The 16,699-nt window shown below is 42.5% G+C and overlaps 1 protein-coding gene across 2 annotated transcripts in view; it reads right to left on the bottom strand.

The window, feature by feature from the left end:
* The window catches only part of MYO10 (myosin X), a 212,994-nt gene that overhangs the window by 80,156 nt on the left and 116,139 nt on the right, over nucleotides 1–16,699 (bottom strand). For both annotated transcript variants that reach the window (XM_032337728.1, XM_032337727.1), the window contains exons 5-12: nucleotides 15,407–15,541; nucleotides 13,191–13,315; nucleotides 12,737–12,750; nucleotides 12,533–12,617; nucleotides 11,341–11,444; nucleotides 2,855–2,984; nucleotides 1,221–1,339; nucleotides 43–189 (exon numbers count right to left, since the gene is read on the bottom strand). In XM_032337728.1, coding sequence (XP_032193619.1) covers nucleotides 43–189; nucleotides 1,221–1,339; nucleotides 2,855–2,984; nucleotides 11,341–11,444; nucleotides 12,533–12,617; nucleotides 12,737–12,750; nucleotides 13,191–13,315; nucleotides 15,407–15,541 — 859 coding nt within the window. The remainder of the gene's footprint in view (nucleotides 1–42; nucleotides 190–1,220; nucleotides 1,340–2,854; nucleotides 2,985–11,340; nucleotides 11,445–12,532; nucleotides 12,618–12,736; nucleotides 12,751–13,190; nucleotides 13,316–15,406; nucleotides 15,542–16,699) is intronic.

Here is a 16,699-nt window from a genome sequence, read left to right as displayed (position 1 = left end):
TAGTGACAGAGAATTCAGGCCTCCCACTCATCCGAAGCATACCTCAAAGTTTTCGAATCCAAAGATGTCAAGAATGCCAATGGATTTAAAGTCATCTTTGCCTTTGATCCGGCTGTTAATTTTCTTAATCACCCACTCAAAGCAGCGTGCATAAAGTGCCATGGCCAAGGAGTCCCGGCTGTCTTCCGCCTGTGGGAGAGGAGACCAGTGACCGTCTCCCACGGACCACGCGCTGCCCAGGCAGCAAGTCCATCCCTGTCCCCCTCGAAGACACACGCACTGAACATGAGTAACACTGTGCACCTGATACCGAGTCGATCAGTGCCATCTAGGAAAACCCAGGGGTCTGAGGAAGGGAGCTCACTCACTCACTCTCCAGTAGGATTCACTAGGACCTCCTTTAAATACCAGGCTCTCATCTGAACCAGCATATGCACGGCTACGAATGTTACCAGGCTTAAGACAACAATTAAGGCCTGAGTTTTCTTAGGATCATCTTCGCAGAAGCTACTTTTTAAGATATTTTTATTTATTTGAGAGAGCAACAGAGAGAGAGCATGAACGGAGTGAGGGGCAGAGGGAGAGGTCGTCTCCCCACTGAGCAGGGAGCCCGATACGGGGCTCAATCTCGGGATTCTGGGATCACAACCTGAGCTGAAGGTAGGCGCTTAACCGACTGAGCCACCCGGGCGCTCCTCATAGTCTACTTTGTACACAGAAAAAATTTCTTCTTGGTACGGCTAGCATGTGTACTCACTGACATTAGATGGGCTGGCGCACATAACTGGCTCAAGGCAGGAGCAGAAGCAAAACTACTTCTGCGCAAGTAACAACAATAAATTACAATAGCTCCCGTTTATTTAGTACTTAAGTAACTGGTGTATATTTACTATTATCCTTATAAGAATCTATGAATTAGGTATGAAAATCATCCCTGTCTTACGGAGGAGGAAACACACACAACCCACGCACTCCCCAAGGGCAGAAAGTAGCGTGTTGGGACCGGCACGCCCCAGACCCAGTCGTCTCGGAAACTCGGCCGCGCTACGTCTGAGAAAACGAACACCTGCCTCCTCCCTTCGCGGGGGATCTGCTCTAGCTTGATCGCGAACCCAACTCATCTGAGCGGTGTGCTGTGGTCACTGATTTGAATCCAAGCCATGAATCTGAACACGGAGGACTGTCCTCTGAAACGCGCTCTGAAGGCCAAGGGCACGCACCTGTTGGACGGTGAGAGGCGTCAGGATCTCCTCCCCCCTCAGGAACATGGATCGCTGCGTCAGGGCGTCCGTGAGCTGCGCCGAGTCCAGCCCCAGCAGCTCCGCGGACCTGCCCAAGGCTGGAGACGAAGGACGAGGGGAAAGAACAAAACGAAGGGGCATTGAGCCGAGAAGGAACGGGCCCCGGGACCCCAGAGCCGGCTCCGCACAGCGATACATTAAAGCAGAGAACGTTCCTCGACCCCTCGGTGGAATTTACAGAGCCACATTCTGTTGTAAGTCATTCACTCCCTTAATGGGTCTCAGGCTCGGAGCAGAGAACCTGATGTTGGACCAAGTGTGGTCCTGAGACCCTGAGGCAGGCGCAACCCAAGACCTGCCAGGGGCTTGGGAGGTCGTAACTGTTTTCTGTGACACTAAGGGGTCCTTGGCTATTTTACTCTCATTTACTCTCATTCCCTTACCACGACACAGGAGTTTCCTAGTGCTACATGACATGTGCTCTCTCCACAATGAAGGCAGAAGCAGATAAGAGAACCCAGCTGTCCTCCGCAACATCTGATATTTTAAAAGTCACTCCTTTTTTAAGATTTTATTTATTTGAGAAAGAAAGAGAGAGCACAAGCAGCAGGAGTGGCAGAGGGAGAAGTAGGCTCCCCGCTGAGCAAGGAGCCTAAGGCGGGACTTGATCCCAGGACCCAGAGATCATGACCTGAGCTGAAGGGAGACACTTAACTGACTGAGCCACCTGGGGCCCCACAATGTCACTCTTCTCACAGATTTTTTTTTTTTATTTGTTTTGAAGACAGTCTTTTAAATAAAAAATAGGATTACTTTAATATGCAAAGGGTTTTTTATGGTTATTTCAAAATTAGTTTTTGTTTTGTTTTTCTTTTCACAACACCTCAGTTGATTTCTAAAGCAGTAACATGAACAGACATGACCCACAAAAACAATAGCTCTTTGGAGTTCTCTATGGTTTCAAGATGATTCAGAGGTGCTGGGACCAAATGTCTCAGAACCGCTGACCTACAGCCCTGTCCTCGCCTCGAGCCATTTCAAACTTTACTGCATTCAACCCCGAAGGTTTCATGCCCTACACACTGCTTCCATCGGGAAAGTTCCAAAAAGGACAACTGACATGGCGATGTGCGTGTTAATTTTTAGTCTTGACAACACATCAGTGAGGCACTTTATAGATGAGAAATCACTAGTGTTGGGGGATACGTAACTCCAGGAACTAGCCCGTGACAGAGCTGGACTGTGGACAGCATTTCCGCTCAAGAATGGTCTTCTCCAGACCACGTCACCACTCAAGAACTATGCGAAAGAAAGCAACACCGCACCCCTGACATTTTTCTGTATCTAATCTTCGTTGCTCATATTTCTTTATTGGGTCCATGTTCCTCCTCCTTTGCTAAGAATGAGAACACGGCCCCCATCCCCTGCAGTAATCGCTCGACAGAGGCTTGGACCCTTTCTTAGCTGCCGGTTCCCATCAATTACAAAGTACTCCAGGTCTCTGGCCAGGGTCAGAAAGCTCTTTCTGCGAAAGGCCAGACAGTAAATATTTTAGGTCTAAGTTCCCTCTGAGGAAAAAGCCAAGGAAAGGAGGAAGAGAGGGGCCATCTTACCTGTTTTGAAGGACACTTGGGCCCCCCCCGCGGTGATAAATTCTATGTTCCCCAGATGTAACACACCAGCCAGCAACCTCAACACCTCCCGAACTTCTTCTTTGCTGAACTGCATCACTTCCATTGCCGTCTGGAAGAAAAGCAACGTATTTGAGTTTTGTTGGTTTTCTTCCATATTAAAGAAAATGAAAAACCCATTACTGAGTAAAATTGTTAGGTATTGTTCTAAAGGCAGGTATTGGTCTAAAGGCAAGAAAACAAGAAATAGATTCATGACCCGTCGCTTCTCACTGATAAAGATTTGCAAAGGCACCCATAAAAGAAAGCGATATTAAGGAAGAGCTGTGGAATGAGGAGAGGTCATCCAATCAGTTACATAAAGTGAGACATCACAGTGACAACACAGGCGAACTACCCGAGAGTCACAGTAATGACAGTGAGAAGGGGAAGCCTTCACGGGACTGCTCCAGTGTAAATTTCGGGGCCTTTCCTTAATGATGAAATGCAGTAGCGATCCAAGCCAGAGGTATAAAATTCTCTAGTAGGAACTTCCATTATGATTTAGAAGCCATATCCTTGTCAAGAAAAAAAGCACCCCCGCCCCCAACTGAGCACAGAATTGTTGGTAATACCAATGAAAATGACCTACCAAGAGCACGCCGGCCCACAATACAATAATCGTGACAACGACAATTGCTTCAGGGGGTTAGGAAGGAAACCGAGCGCCACTCTGAAGCAGTGAAAAAGGAAACAACTGGGGATTTAAAATGTGGAAAGTTTAACTTCCTTACAAGGAAAAAACAAAACTGAAATGAAAGACAGAAACAATAGGCAGCACAACAATTCAAAAATTATAAGGGAAGGAGCAATAGCTTGGCCATAATAAAAGATGCACGAACAACAGAAATAAAATGGGCATTTCTTAGAGGAGCATACGCAAATCCTTCCCAGAGGTCAAACATGTACAAATCAAAGAAAATCTGAGATCGCTTCTATTAAATTAGCAAAACACTTGTGAATGAGAAACCTAAAACTGGAGAAACTGGGACATTAATGCACTGGTCACTGGTGCCATAAGTTACTATAATCTTTTTGGAAAACAAGCTTACATGACAGTATTGTGTTGGTCATGCATGTACATAAACGTACAATGTTCAGAGAGGGTAACTTTTACAGGGCTGCACAACCCAGGTTCAAATTCAGCCTCAACGATTCTAGAATTCACAAGCTTATTATCCAGCCAATGTTGTCACTTTCTAAAAAAGAAAAAAAGCAATCTTCTGTAATCTTTATAACTTCCACGGTAGAAATTTATTCCAAGGAAAATCTCAACAGAAAAGGAAGTTCTATGAAATATTCACTGCAGTGTTTGAGTAACACGTCAAGAAAAAGTCTAACTATCTTCTAATCAAACAAGTCAAATACAGCAATAGTTAAGAATAGTTCAATAGCTTAGAATAGTGTACACTTTGTAAAGGGAATTATGATCATCCAGAAACATGATTAATACAGCTTTATATAAAAAGCTAAAAATTATGTTATTGTTGGGGTGTCTGGCTAAACCATGGGACTCTTAATCTTAGGAGTCATGAGGTGGGTATCAAAATGACTTAAAAAAAAATAAATAAAACCACTTTATCAGTCAACTTTTAAAAAATTTTATTTTTGTAACTTTTTTTAAAGTAATCTCTACACTCAGTGTGGGACTCGAACTTACAACCTTAAGATCAACAGTTGGATGCTCTACCAAACGAGCCAGCCAGGAATCCCATAAGGAAAACCAGGCTGGGAAATAAATATACTGTACCGAAAATAGTTGCATTGTTAGTGTTGGAAAAAAATAATGTTCCATCATGTCTTTTAATGTTTTGACAATATTTTTACAACACTAATGGGTGAATGGATAAACAAATCATATGGTATGCCTACTAATGGAATACCACTCACTAGAAATGGAATGAACTGTGTTACGTATGATGTAGGTGAGTAAAAGGAGCTAGACAGGAGAATACCCCATATGATTTTACCTACAAGCACCTCTATAAGAGACAAATCTACTGATTTACTCCTGAGAACAGATCAGTGGTTTCCCAGGAGTAGGGTGGCTGGGAAGGGTCAAAGGAACTTTAGGAATAAAGATTAACCTTTTATTTTGATTGTGGGTGTGGGTACACAGGTAAGTAAATTCAAAATCCATTAAGATGTATACTTCAACTGGTAGCCTTTTATTATACATACACTGCATTTCAATAAATCTGGTTACAAATAATAAAAACACCATGAATTATTTAATCAGGGGTGAGAAGACTCATTTCATGGGTGCAAACAGAAATTGACACAAAGGGTAAGGACTATTAGTCAAGTGCTTACCCATTAAAAACATGGAAAAATAATCACTTGAATTTACTTATTTTGAAAGTTAAACCTAAAAAATAGTTAAAAAATACAGAATAAGGGGTGCCTGGATGTCTCAATCATTAAGTGTCTGCCTTCGGCTCAGGTCATGATCCTGGAGCCCCCGGATCGAGCCCCACATCAGGTTCCCTGCTCTGTGGGGAGCCTGCTTCTCCCTCTCTCACTCCCCCTGCTTGTGTTTCCTGTCTCTCTGTGTCAAATACATAAATAAAATCTTTTTTTTTTTAAGATTTTTAAAATGTATTTGAAAGAGATCACATGCAGGCAGAGAGGCAGGCAGAGACAAAAAGGGGGAAGCAGGCTCCCTGCTGAGTAGAAAGCCCGACGTGGGGCTCGATCCCAGGACCCTGAGATCATGATCTGAGCCGAAGGCAGACTTGTAACCCACTGAGCCACCCAGGTGCCCCCATAAATAAAATCTTAAAAACACAAAATAAAACAGATTAATTTCTTATTTTTAAAATGGCAGTAAGGAACAAATCAAACAGCAAAATAATTATAAAGTACCTATGCTGTATAAAAGGCCATACTTTCCCTCTCAACAATTCAAGTTTTCCTTCCACAAGATGTATTCAACACTAACTTACGAAAATCTTAGCGCACAGAATGATCACAGAAATGGGATCCTTCAATGTTTAAGTCAACTACCTAAACTTTTATATAATACTAAATGGCAATAAGAAAAAATAAGACAAGAAATTAATAAGACAAGAAAAAAAAAGAGGTTCGCAGTGGCAGAAAATGTCAAGCTATCAAATGAAAACTATCATAAAAGGCCTGATGAAAATAGCCTTGGCTAAGTTCTTAAAACACACACCAAAGTCATACATGGGGAGAGAAAGCAAACATAAAATGTGCTTACTGTGTTGATAAATTTGACTGCTGTCGATCTAACTGTAAGTGAATTAGGAGCGTGGTGAGAAGCAGTAATTGCATTAATCAGACCGCGGGGTAATTTAAAGGCTGCCTCAGTCGCCAGCAGCGTGGGTATGAGTGCTGGAACTGCCCTCGAGAGCCTCTCTCTCTCCAGTTGCAATCTCCACCCCTGCGGCAAGAGTAGCCCCTTCAAAGCTTATTATCATTATCTTATTTTCTCAAGGATATGGCTCCAAGACTTAAACATGGTGGGGAATTCTCACTAGTTTGGAAGCACTGAATAGCAATTTAGTTATAATAAGACCAGCAAAAGTTAAAATATTTTCAATAAAGTCCTTATTAAGTGCATTAATAAATAAATAAATAAATAAATAAATAAATAAAAGGTGTTTGGGAAGATGAGGGTGGGCAGGGGAAAGGAAAAGTATGACAAATACGTGATCTGGTCCCAACGGTTAAGGACCAAAGGAAGCCAGGTTCATCGCACTAGAAAGTAATAGAAAAGAGGGGCAAATTTCAGGTGCTTTACTCCCAAAAGGTACCCCTGCTTAGGGTCTCAGGCAGTTGACTGTGAGGGTAAAGGTGCCATTCAAGGCAAAGGGACCACGGACGAACCTTGAACAAATGGTGTCACCAATACAGCGGAGAAGAGGCTATTCTGGGCATAGAGAATTGCACGTAAGCAGTCTGATAATAATTCACTGTGTGGTGTGATATTGGGCAATATTCTGTCATTTTATAATGTAAAATTTGTTTATGCTCCCAAGTTCTCCACCACTAAAAGAGACTGATGTTTCCATGCTTGGCAAAATTGAAGTTTAAAGTCAGCCCTTTAAGTCTTAACAAAATCTGAGTCGTGTGGAATGAATTTATGCATACAGACACATGGGCTCACTCCATTAAAAACCCAAGGATATACCCAGTAAGGCCAATACGGTCCAGAAACCCCAGTCCTGGTCCACAGCCAGGCATGCTGTAAACATTCAACACTTGTGGAGTAAGAGAATCTGAAACAATTATCATCCCAGAACTCCTGTTACTTCACACACATTTCATCAGCCATCATTCTGGTGGGTCAACTGCAGCAACTCTACTGACTTGAAATAGCTTGCATCCTGGGGCGCCTGGGTGGCTCAGTGGGTTAAAGCCTCTGCCTTCGGCTCAGCTCATGATCTCAGGGTCCTGGGATCGAGCCCCGCTTGGGCTCTCTGCTCAGCGGGGAGCCTGCTTCCCCCCACTCCTGCCCGGCACCCTGCCTGCCTCTCTGCCTACTTGTGATCTCTATCAAATAAATAAACAGAATCTCTAAAAGCTGCCCCCTCAAAATAATAATAAAGAGAAAAGAAATTTAAAAAAAAAAAAGAAAGAAAAGAAAAGAAAGAAAGAAATAGCTTACATCCTGACCAAACAATTCCTAGGGCAACTTGAAAGGTTGCATAAAAGCATGGCTATGAAATTCAGCATAAATTCACAGAGTCTGCACCAGGAAGAAACAGGTTCTCTAAAGCTGCCCAGCATACTTAACAGGCACTCATTTAACATCAAGTGGTAGCAAAGATGAACTCTAAGAATATATAAAGTGAATGATCAATAAAATAAGCAAAATTCTTTTTTTTAAATAAGCAAAATTCTTAAAAGAATATAAGCGTATACTAACATTGTAGTTGATCATTTTAGTAGCTAAAAGTGAACTCTAGAAATGACATGTTCATACATAATTCACAGAAATAATTTCTATGAACATTTCAACATATTCTGCAAACAAATGCCCTCCAGCCTTAATGGAATGTGGTCCTTTCCCTTCCTTTGATCCCAAAACCTCTGGGAAAAGAAGCTGTAGAAACCTGAGATATGAAGACACAAATTTAAATGGTATTTGATTTTGAAGGAAAATACTGAGAGACAAGTTACATTAAAAACAGCAGTACAGGGGCACGTGGGTGGCTTAAGCGGTTTAAAGCCTCTGCCCACAGCTCAGGTCATGATCTCAGGGTCCTGAGATTGCACCCCACATCAGCTCTCTGCTCATCAGGGAGCCTGCTTCCTCCTCTCTCTCTGCCTGCCTCCCTGCCTAGTTGTGATCTCTATCCAAAAAAAAAAAAAAAAAAATATATATATATATATATATATATATATATGTATATATACAAAAAACAAAAAAACCACAGCAGTACAATTTGGTTCATCTTTTCTCCTTCTTCAGCAGAATACCGGGATTATATGTGGCTTATTTACCACAGTTTCCTTGGTGCCTAGAACAGTGCCTGGCACGGAGCAGTTGCTCAAACATGTTGAATACAAAAGACCAAATTCAGCCTGAAGCGCTCAGCATCTCCCTTCACCATCCCTGTGTTCCTCCTGGTTACAGAGCACCCGCGTTAGGCAGAACAATGGGCTGGCTGGTACCGACAGAATACTTATGATTGTAGAAAGTACGATTTTAGGAATGTAATTATAATTACATAATCATTAAAGCTGTAATATATAATACAGGATGGAAACATATAACACAGAATGATAAAATCCTAGAATTCTGCCTCATGAGATAACATTTTTTGGTATATTTTTTAATCCCACAATTTTTTTTGCATATAATTACTACATCGATCATCATAGATCCTAAATTATACACGATATGCTTTTTTAATAAAAGGATTATCAAGTGTTGCAGCTTATCTCCCTCAATTATAAAATAACCAAGTTTTTCCATAGAATTAAATATATTTGAGCATATGTTTTGCTTGCTGTAATAGACCTAATTTTATGGTATAACACATTACTTAAGCCATTCCTCAATTTATGGTACTTGCAGGTTAAGGTAAAGAGAGAAAAAAAAAATGAAGGGAGAAAATTACTTTTTTATAGAAAAAAGTATTTTTCCTCCTTTCTGAAAAGGTGCACATTTTTCTTTACTGACTGTGTTGCTTAGAACTTCTAGAAGGTTAAATAATAAAAACTACATGTTCCTGATTTTAATACAGAGCAGCTAGGTTTTCATTACCATTTCTAATAAGTTTACACTAAAAAATAATCACAAATAATTAAGAATCTATAAATGGAACACTTGTAAGCTTGCTGTGTACCTCAATTTCATGTACAAATTTTCTTCCTTTCTCCATACTTTTTCAACGTAAGATCAGATTTTAAATGCCAAAGCCTACTCTTTCAACTTAATAATAAAAGCCAGCTATCAATGAAAGCAAGGCAAGCCCCGAAAGTCTACCCGTAGGCTAGCAAAAGTAACAAATAATTCAGAAGCAGAAAATAAAGGGCCAAGAGGAAAGCAGAGGCAAGTGGACAGAGTGACTTCTCCACTGCTCTCAGGACAAGGGGAGGACCCAATGCCCAGTGCACCCTAGTGGCCAGCGAGCTAATGAGTAGGAGACCTGCTCCTTTTGGACAGTTAGGAGTCTGTCTCCTGCCACAAACAATGTCCTTCCATCACAAAGCATTGTTCTCCAGTTTCAAGAAAGAAGGAAAAAAAAAAAAAAACCTAGGAAAAAAAAAATCCCGTCTTGCCTTTTTTGTCAAACGTGAGTTTTCATATTTATTCTAACACACAGTAAAGATAATACTTAATGAATTGAAACAGAGAGAAAGTCTGAGTAGTGATAGGAAGCCAGGGGCAAAACAAGATTGGGAAAGGAAATTTAAAATACTTAAACATTTCATAAAATCCGACTCTCAGGGCCAATTCTCAGGCTGTCCAGGGTACACAGCAAAAGGTGCTGTCAGCAGGGGGCTTTTTTTTTTTTTAAAGACTTTATTTATGTGATAGACAGAGATTACAAGTAGGCAGAGAGGCAGGCAGAGAGAGGGAGTAGGGAAGCATGATCCCCGCTGAGCTGAGAGCCAGATGTGGGGCTCATATGGGGCTCATGTGGGGCTCGATCCCAGGACCCTAAAATCGTGACCTGAGTGGAAGGCAGAGGTTTAACCCACTGAGCCACCCAGGCGCCCCTGCAGGGGGCTTTTTTGTTAACAGTTTCAAGGAAGGAGATTTGGCAAGAGACACCCCTCCGCATTATAAATGACGGAATAAAAGGGAGACAAAGGGGAAGAGGATCCTATTACAGCCAACCCTGTTCTTCATTTCAGTAAGCGGTGGGAAAATGACGTATATATTAAAAAAAAAAAAAAAAAAAAGACCCTGATTTCATTCCACAAGGCATGTTTACACCCTGGAAGAAGAGACGGGGATATGGACTAGAGCACTGCTGACAACTATAAAAACAAGAACCTCACAGAAGAGTCTGGGTTGTACAGAAGTTGTACCACGTGCCTCGTGGATAAGAGTCTGGAATCTTGGACTTGGATAAGAGTCTTGGACTCTTTCCACACCAGTTCTATCTGGTACTGTGAATGGTTAGGCTGGACGCCAACCTCTCTGAGCTGTAGCGTGTAGCTCCCCAGAGTTCCTCCCCTCAAAGGGTTGCTAAGAGCAACGAGAGAGGGGGCCCATCTGAGTCCATATAACAAGGACTCTGCCAACGTCCGCCGCATTTACGGTGATGAATCAACCGCAGATCCACTGTATCCAACTGGTGTATGAATGACTCTAGCAAAGGACTGAAGACTGCCCTGGCAAAAACCTACCGGCCATTCTCAGTCCGGTGGGGCAGTTAATAAGGCTCCATGACCAGGCTTCCTAAATGTTGTCACCTTATAACCAAGTCCTTGTGATATCAGAAAACAAAGAGACCACACACAACCACACCTCAGAGCTGTAAGGAGACTACTGCCCTCGTGGTCAGAACTGGTTTTCAGAATCAGGCCAGGAGAACCAGACAAGATCCTGTCACCTGGCCTAATGGTTGACAGATTTGTTTTTCGCTATAGAAACTGTCATAAATCATCATCATCACCGTCATCATCTCAAAAAAGAAAGATTAGCATGTTCCAGGACCAAGCCTGTGACGTATTTTTTTCTAATACACTGTTCCAGGTCAACCCATTTTTCCTGAAAGCCACAGATAGTCATCTGCCTTCTGAAGAAAGAGGATTCTTTTCCAGTCTGGAACATTCTTTATCATGACTTAGAACAAGAAGATCGTACCTATTCTCAGACAGCAGTGCAAATGAAATTACTTCTATTTTCATTAAAAACATTTTTTTGAAACAGAAAATGAAATGTCCCTTTTTTTTTTTTAAGAGGTTGTCACTCTTAATAAAGGGATAAGAAGAAAGTAACTTACAATCACTTCCCTAAAGGATTCCTGGTCATTGATTGTCTTGTCTTCTATACATCCAGATTGACTCAAGTAGTGGTAGTTTTCCGGCGCAGATAAATAAAATTCTTCTGCAAAAAGACAGAGAAAAACATAAAATCAGTATTTGACTGGTTAAGGTAAGACAAAATCCAAAAGAACCTTTGTAACTTAAACAACAAAAACAAAAACAAAAACAAAGCATGGGGCCCCTGGGTGGCTTAGTCATCGGGCGTCTGCCTTCAGGTCAAGTCATGATCCCAGACTCCCGGGATCGAGCCCTGCATTGGGCTCCCTGCTCTGGGGCGGAAGCCTGCTTCTCCCTCTCCCACTCCCCCTGCTTGAGTTCCCTGTGTAGCTGTGTCTCTTTCTGTCAAATAAATAAATAAAATCGTTAAAAATTTTTTAAAAAATAAAGTATATAAAGGTCCCCTATTAATAAAAAAGAAAGTTCTCTTTTAATCATTTAAGAATCATTAAGAATTTAATTAGGAGTGCCTGGGTGGCTCAGTCAGTTAAGAGTCCAACTCTTGGTTATGCTTGGTTATGCTCTCCAAAATCAATAAATAAAAAAATAAAGGGTTTAATTAAACTAGATGGCATGATAGAAACTGTTTCTGAAAAACTAACTGATAAGGGTCCTATTTTATTTTCCCTTAAAAATCCAATGTTTAAATGAGCACCTGGGTGGCTCGGTTGGTTAAGTGACTGCCTTCGGCTCAGGTCATGATCCGAGAGTCCTGGGATCAAGCCCTGCATTAGGCTCCCAGCGCCATGGGGAGTCTGCTTCTCCCTCTGACCTTCTCCCCTCTGATGCTTTCTCTCACTTTCTCCTTCTCTCAAATAAATAAATAAATAAAATCTTAAAAAAAAAATCAAATGCTTAGAAATTAGATTTGGGTATGGTTTCAAAGTAAACCAGTTACAATATGCCCCATACTTTTTTTTTTTTTTTCATGAATATCCTATAAATGAGAAAAGTACCAAGATCCCCCAAAACAAAAAAATGTAACATCTTTCTCTATTGATGATTTTCCCTCTACATTATTTGGCTCTAACAGGGACATTTTGTTTCAACTGACGGATTCCAACAAAGCCCAAGCAGAGGTCTTACCTGCGGCTTTCCAAGGGAAAGCAAGGGGCTAATCCACGTGGCTCTGCTGGTCTCCTGCCCACTTACCTCTCTGTTCATGTTCCAGCCCTGCCAGCAGCGCATAGAATATGTGGTAATTCCTTTCCCCGGGGTTTTGCCTTACTACTCGGTTCTGTGGGGATGAATCAGATTTCATCTCAGAGACGTTTCCTCCATTCCATTAACACAAACCAGTCATTTCCAAACATTATTATTATAGAAGAAAATGTAAATTAAATCAGGTTTACTTACTTTTTCTAATAAATCTTCATGTGAAAAGCAATGGCCAGTCAAGGAACAAAACCAAGATATGACATGCTCAATTAGGCTTTAATTCTCTATTCTTTGTCACCCAAATAATTGCAAATCCCTGTTCCTTGGACATCGAGACTTCCAGTGCTGACAGGAGCCAACAAAGCATAGACTTCCAACAGCTTGTGTCCTAGGACGTGCCAGACTAGTTGACCGAATAGCTCTCAACCAACAAACACCTGATGCTCAATGATGAAACCAATTTTCCAGATGACGAACATGATAACATTTTCCCGAAGAAAAATGGTTATCTCCTAGAATAACTACTAGGTCAAACGTTGTAAGGTAAAGCGATAACCGAAATGTTTCCCATTATCTGTCCTTACGATAACCGAGAGCAGTTTGTACTTATGGAGTCAAACACTAAAGACAAGACCGGAATGAAACAGGATACAATCTACAATTCTCCCGCCCTGAATATTTCCCTTCTGGCAGATGTGCAGCTGAACGAACTTCCCAAAGCGACTGGAGTTGTTGTTGTACACGGTCTTGGCATTGCCGAAAGCTTCCATGATGGGGCTGTGAAAGACGTGAGGAAAACCTCCAGTTATAAAACACGTAATACATCATGAGACGTCAGTTTCAGTGGAAGTGATCAATAATGTTGTGATCACTATGGACGCTGACAGATGGTCACTAGACTAACTGTGGGGATCATTTCATAAGACACAAAGCAGCTCATCCCTATGACACACACCTGAAGCTAACAGGACACTGTATGCCATTACACTTCAATAAAAATATTAATTAAAAAAAGAAAAAGTGAGGATAGCAACGAGTATTCATTAGGGGAGATCTATAAACAGCAAGAGCATTCCTCACAAATGTCAAAATATATAATTGCAAGAAAAATCTGAAATCAAAAGGATCTATGGTGACTACGTTTATTTACAGAAGAGCCAGGTTTTCAAAGTGCTTGCTGATATGGGTCTATAGCGCATGTCCATTTTGAAGGAGAGGTCTTAGAGCTCTCAAAGCTACTGAGTTCAGGCAACCACAAGGGCTCGTCCTCGTGCAAACTAGCTCGGGCATATATCCACAAGCCAGGAATTGCACAGCAAAAGACCCCACTTAGATTTCAGCAACTGTAAGGGTCCCAGTCCTGGGAATTGCACCCGTTGGTCTGTCCGGGGGCAACTCCTTTATAAGTAATTTCTCTGGGTATTCCCCACCTGGAAGATGAGGTCAGACTAGATCAGGGGGTGGCAAACTTTTCTGTAAAGAACCAGATAATAGATATTGTAGGCTTTGTCAGCCACAGGGTCTCTGTTACAACCACTCACCTCTCTCTGCCACAGTAGCTTAAAAGCAGCTGTAAACAACAGATAAATAAATGTGTCTGTGTTCTGATAAAACTTTATTTACAGGGGCGTCTGGGTGGCTCAGTGGGTTAAGCTGCTGCCTTCGGCTCAGGTCATGATCCCAGGGTCCTGGGATTGAGCCCCGCATCGGGCTCTCTGCTCAGCAGGGAGCCTGCTTCCTTCTCTCTCTCTCTGCCTGCCTCTCTGCCTGCTTGTGATCTCTCTCTGTCAAATAAATAAATAAAATCTTAAAAAAAAAAAAACTTTATTTACAAAAACAGGCTGCAGCAAGAGGACAAACTTCTGGGATGGCTGGTTTTTAATAGCTGCACAACAGCGTGAATGTACTTAATGCCACGAAGCTGTATGCTGAAGAAACGTTTAAAATTATAAATTTTGAGGCACCTAGGTAGCTCAGTGGGTTGAGCCTCTACCTTTGGCTCAGGTCATAATCCCAGGGTCCTGGGATCAAACCCCGCATCGCATCAGGCTCTCTGCTCAGCGTGGAGCCTGCTTCCCCCTTTCTCTCTGCCTGCCTCTCTGCCTACTTGTGATCTCTGTTAAATAAATAAGATCTTAAAAATAAATAAATAAAATTATAAATTTCATGTAATACAGATTTTATGACAACTGAAAAAAGTGTATGAATGCTAAAACAAAAACAAAAACAGGCCACAGGTTATGGGTAGTTTGCTGACTTCTGAACTAAATTCTAAGTAACGAGATCTATAAGGTCTTTACTGGCTCTAAAACCTTGTAAGACACAACTCAGACATCGGGCAAATACATACTCAAAATAAAAATTTGGATGATACCGCACCATGCAGCCCTCTTTCGAAGTTCTGAGACTCACTGTCATCAGACATATTACTGATCTTCTGTCCCGTGACAGGCTTTAAAAACTGCCAGCCTGCCAACATGTGGCCCCAAAGGGCGAGAAGGCCAGCAGGGGCCCCCTCATCTCTGTGCTAAGGCCTCTGCTACACAGAAGCTCAAACTGCCACTCAGAACAAGGCCTCCGAAAAGTGAGGCAAGGGCTCACCGGCAAGGGGAGGCTGCAGAACGTTCCACCGAATCGCTCACTCGACAACTCAACTGACTCAAACCTGGCCTGGGAAGGGTCTGGGATGGGGGGATCAGGACCGGTCGCTCAGGTTATTAGAAATTGCTATGTCCACGCTGGGACTTTTCCTCCAGGAATTGTAAAAGAGAAAATGGACCAACTAATTATAACTTATCCTTAAACGAGCCACACGGGGAGGACAGTAAATCCTGTTTGTTGCAAACAAGGAGCACGATAAAGAAATACCTGCTTTCGAGAATAGCTTGTTCGACACAGGACGTCTTCTCCTTTAAGGACAATTCCAAAGACTGTTGGCTGATGACTGATAAGAACTTGAGGATCAGTTTGGTGCTTTCGGTTTTACCTGCCCCACTTTCACCGCTGAAAAACAAAATGCACAAGCTTGTTCAAATTAAAAAAAGAAAGAAAGAAAGAAAGGAAAGGAAACAAAATCCAGTTTGAGGGGTGCCTGGGTGGCTCAGTCGGTTGGGCGTCTGCTTTCGGCTCAGGTCATGGTCCCGGGTCACGGGATCAAGCCCCACATCCTTCTGCTCAGGGAGGAGCCTGCTTCTCCCTCTCCCTCTGCAACTTCCCCTGCTTGTGCTCGCTCTCAAATAAATAAATTCTTTAAAAAAAAAAAAAAGTGTAAACAAACAGTTTGGCTAACGTCACTCTAATTGGTCCATAGGACAACAGCTGAAAGGTGGAACAACAGAGGTGGAAATGCCTGTCCCGTGAGTCAAGTTAAAGGGCAGTGAAAGCGTGTTCTTCTGGCCACACCCTTTCTGCTATTACGAAAGCCTCTCTGAGGTCAGAGGTCAACAGACCCCCCCTCACTAAGTTAAGGTGAGGATGGCTGTGCCTTCGGCGCGAGGTCAGCCCGCACGAGCAGGGCTCCTTGTTGTGTTCGCTAGAGAATCCTCACATCCCCACGGCGCAGGGCTGCTGACAGGCACCCAGTAAATACTTGTTAGACGAATGACCCTGCAAACAGCATCATTCTGGGAAACTGAAAGCAGGCAAATATGCTTAAAAATGCAATTATTCACGGGGCGCCTGGGTGGTTCATTGGGTTAAAGCCTCTGACTTCCGCTCAGGTCATGATCCCGGGGTTCTGGGATGGAGCCCCGCATCGGGCTCTCTGTTCTGCGGGGAGCCTGCTTCCCTCTCCCTCTCTCTGCCTGCCTCTCTGCCTACTTGTGATCTCTGTCTGTCAAATAAATAAAAATCTTTAAAAATAAAAAAAAAATGCAATTATTTGTAAACATGGCTGAGGAGACAAGGGAATGACCCCACTAGTCCTGGACGCACACACAGAATCATGTGAATCCACACTAATCCTTGGAGAGAGGCACTAAGCACCCACGTCCGGACATAACACCAGGTCTGAGTCCGACATCCCGCAGAGATCCCTCGGGATGGTTGAGGGAAAGTGAACAAAGCCATGCAGGGAAGGGGAGGCCAGTGAGAGAAGTAAACCAGGTTCAAGTTGCCCCTTGACTGAACCGGCAACCATGAGCCACGCAAAGAGAAAGGGAG

Source organism: Mustela erminea, chromosome 3, assembly GCF_009829155.1.
Source record: "Mustela erminea isolate mMusErm1 chromosome 3, mMusErm1.Pri, whole genome shotgun sequence".
Lineage (NCBI taxonomy): Eukaryota > Metazoa > Chordata > Mammalia > Carnivora > Mustelidae > Mustela > Mustela erminea.
The sequence above is the reverse complement of the archived record's forward strand: the minus strand, read 5'-3'. Positions and strand labels throughout refer to the sequence as shown.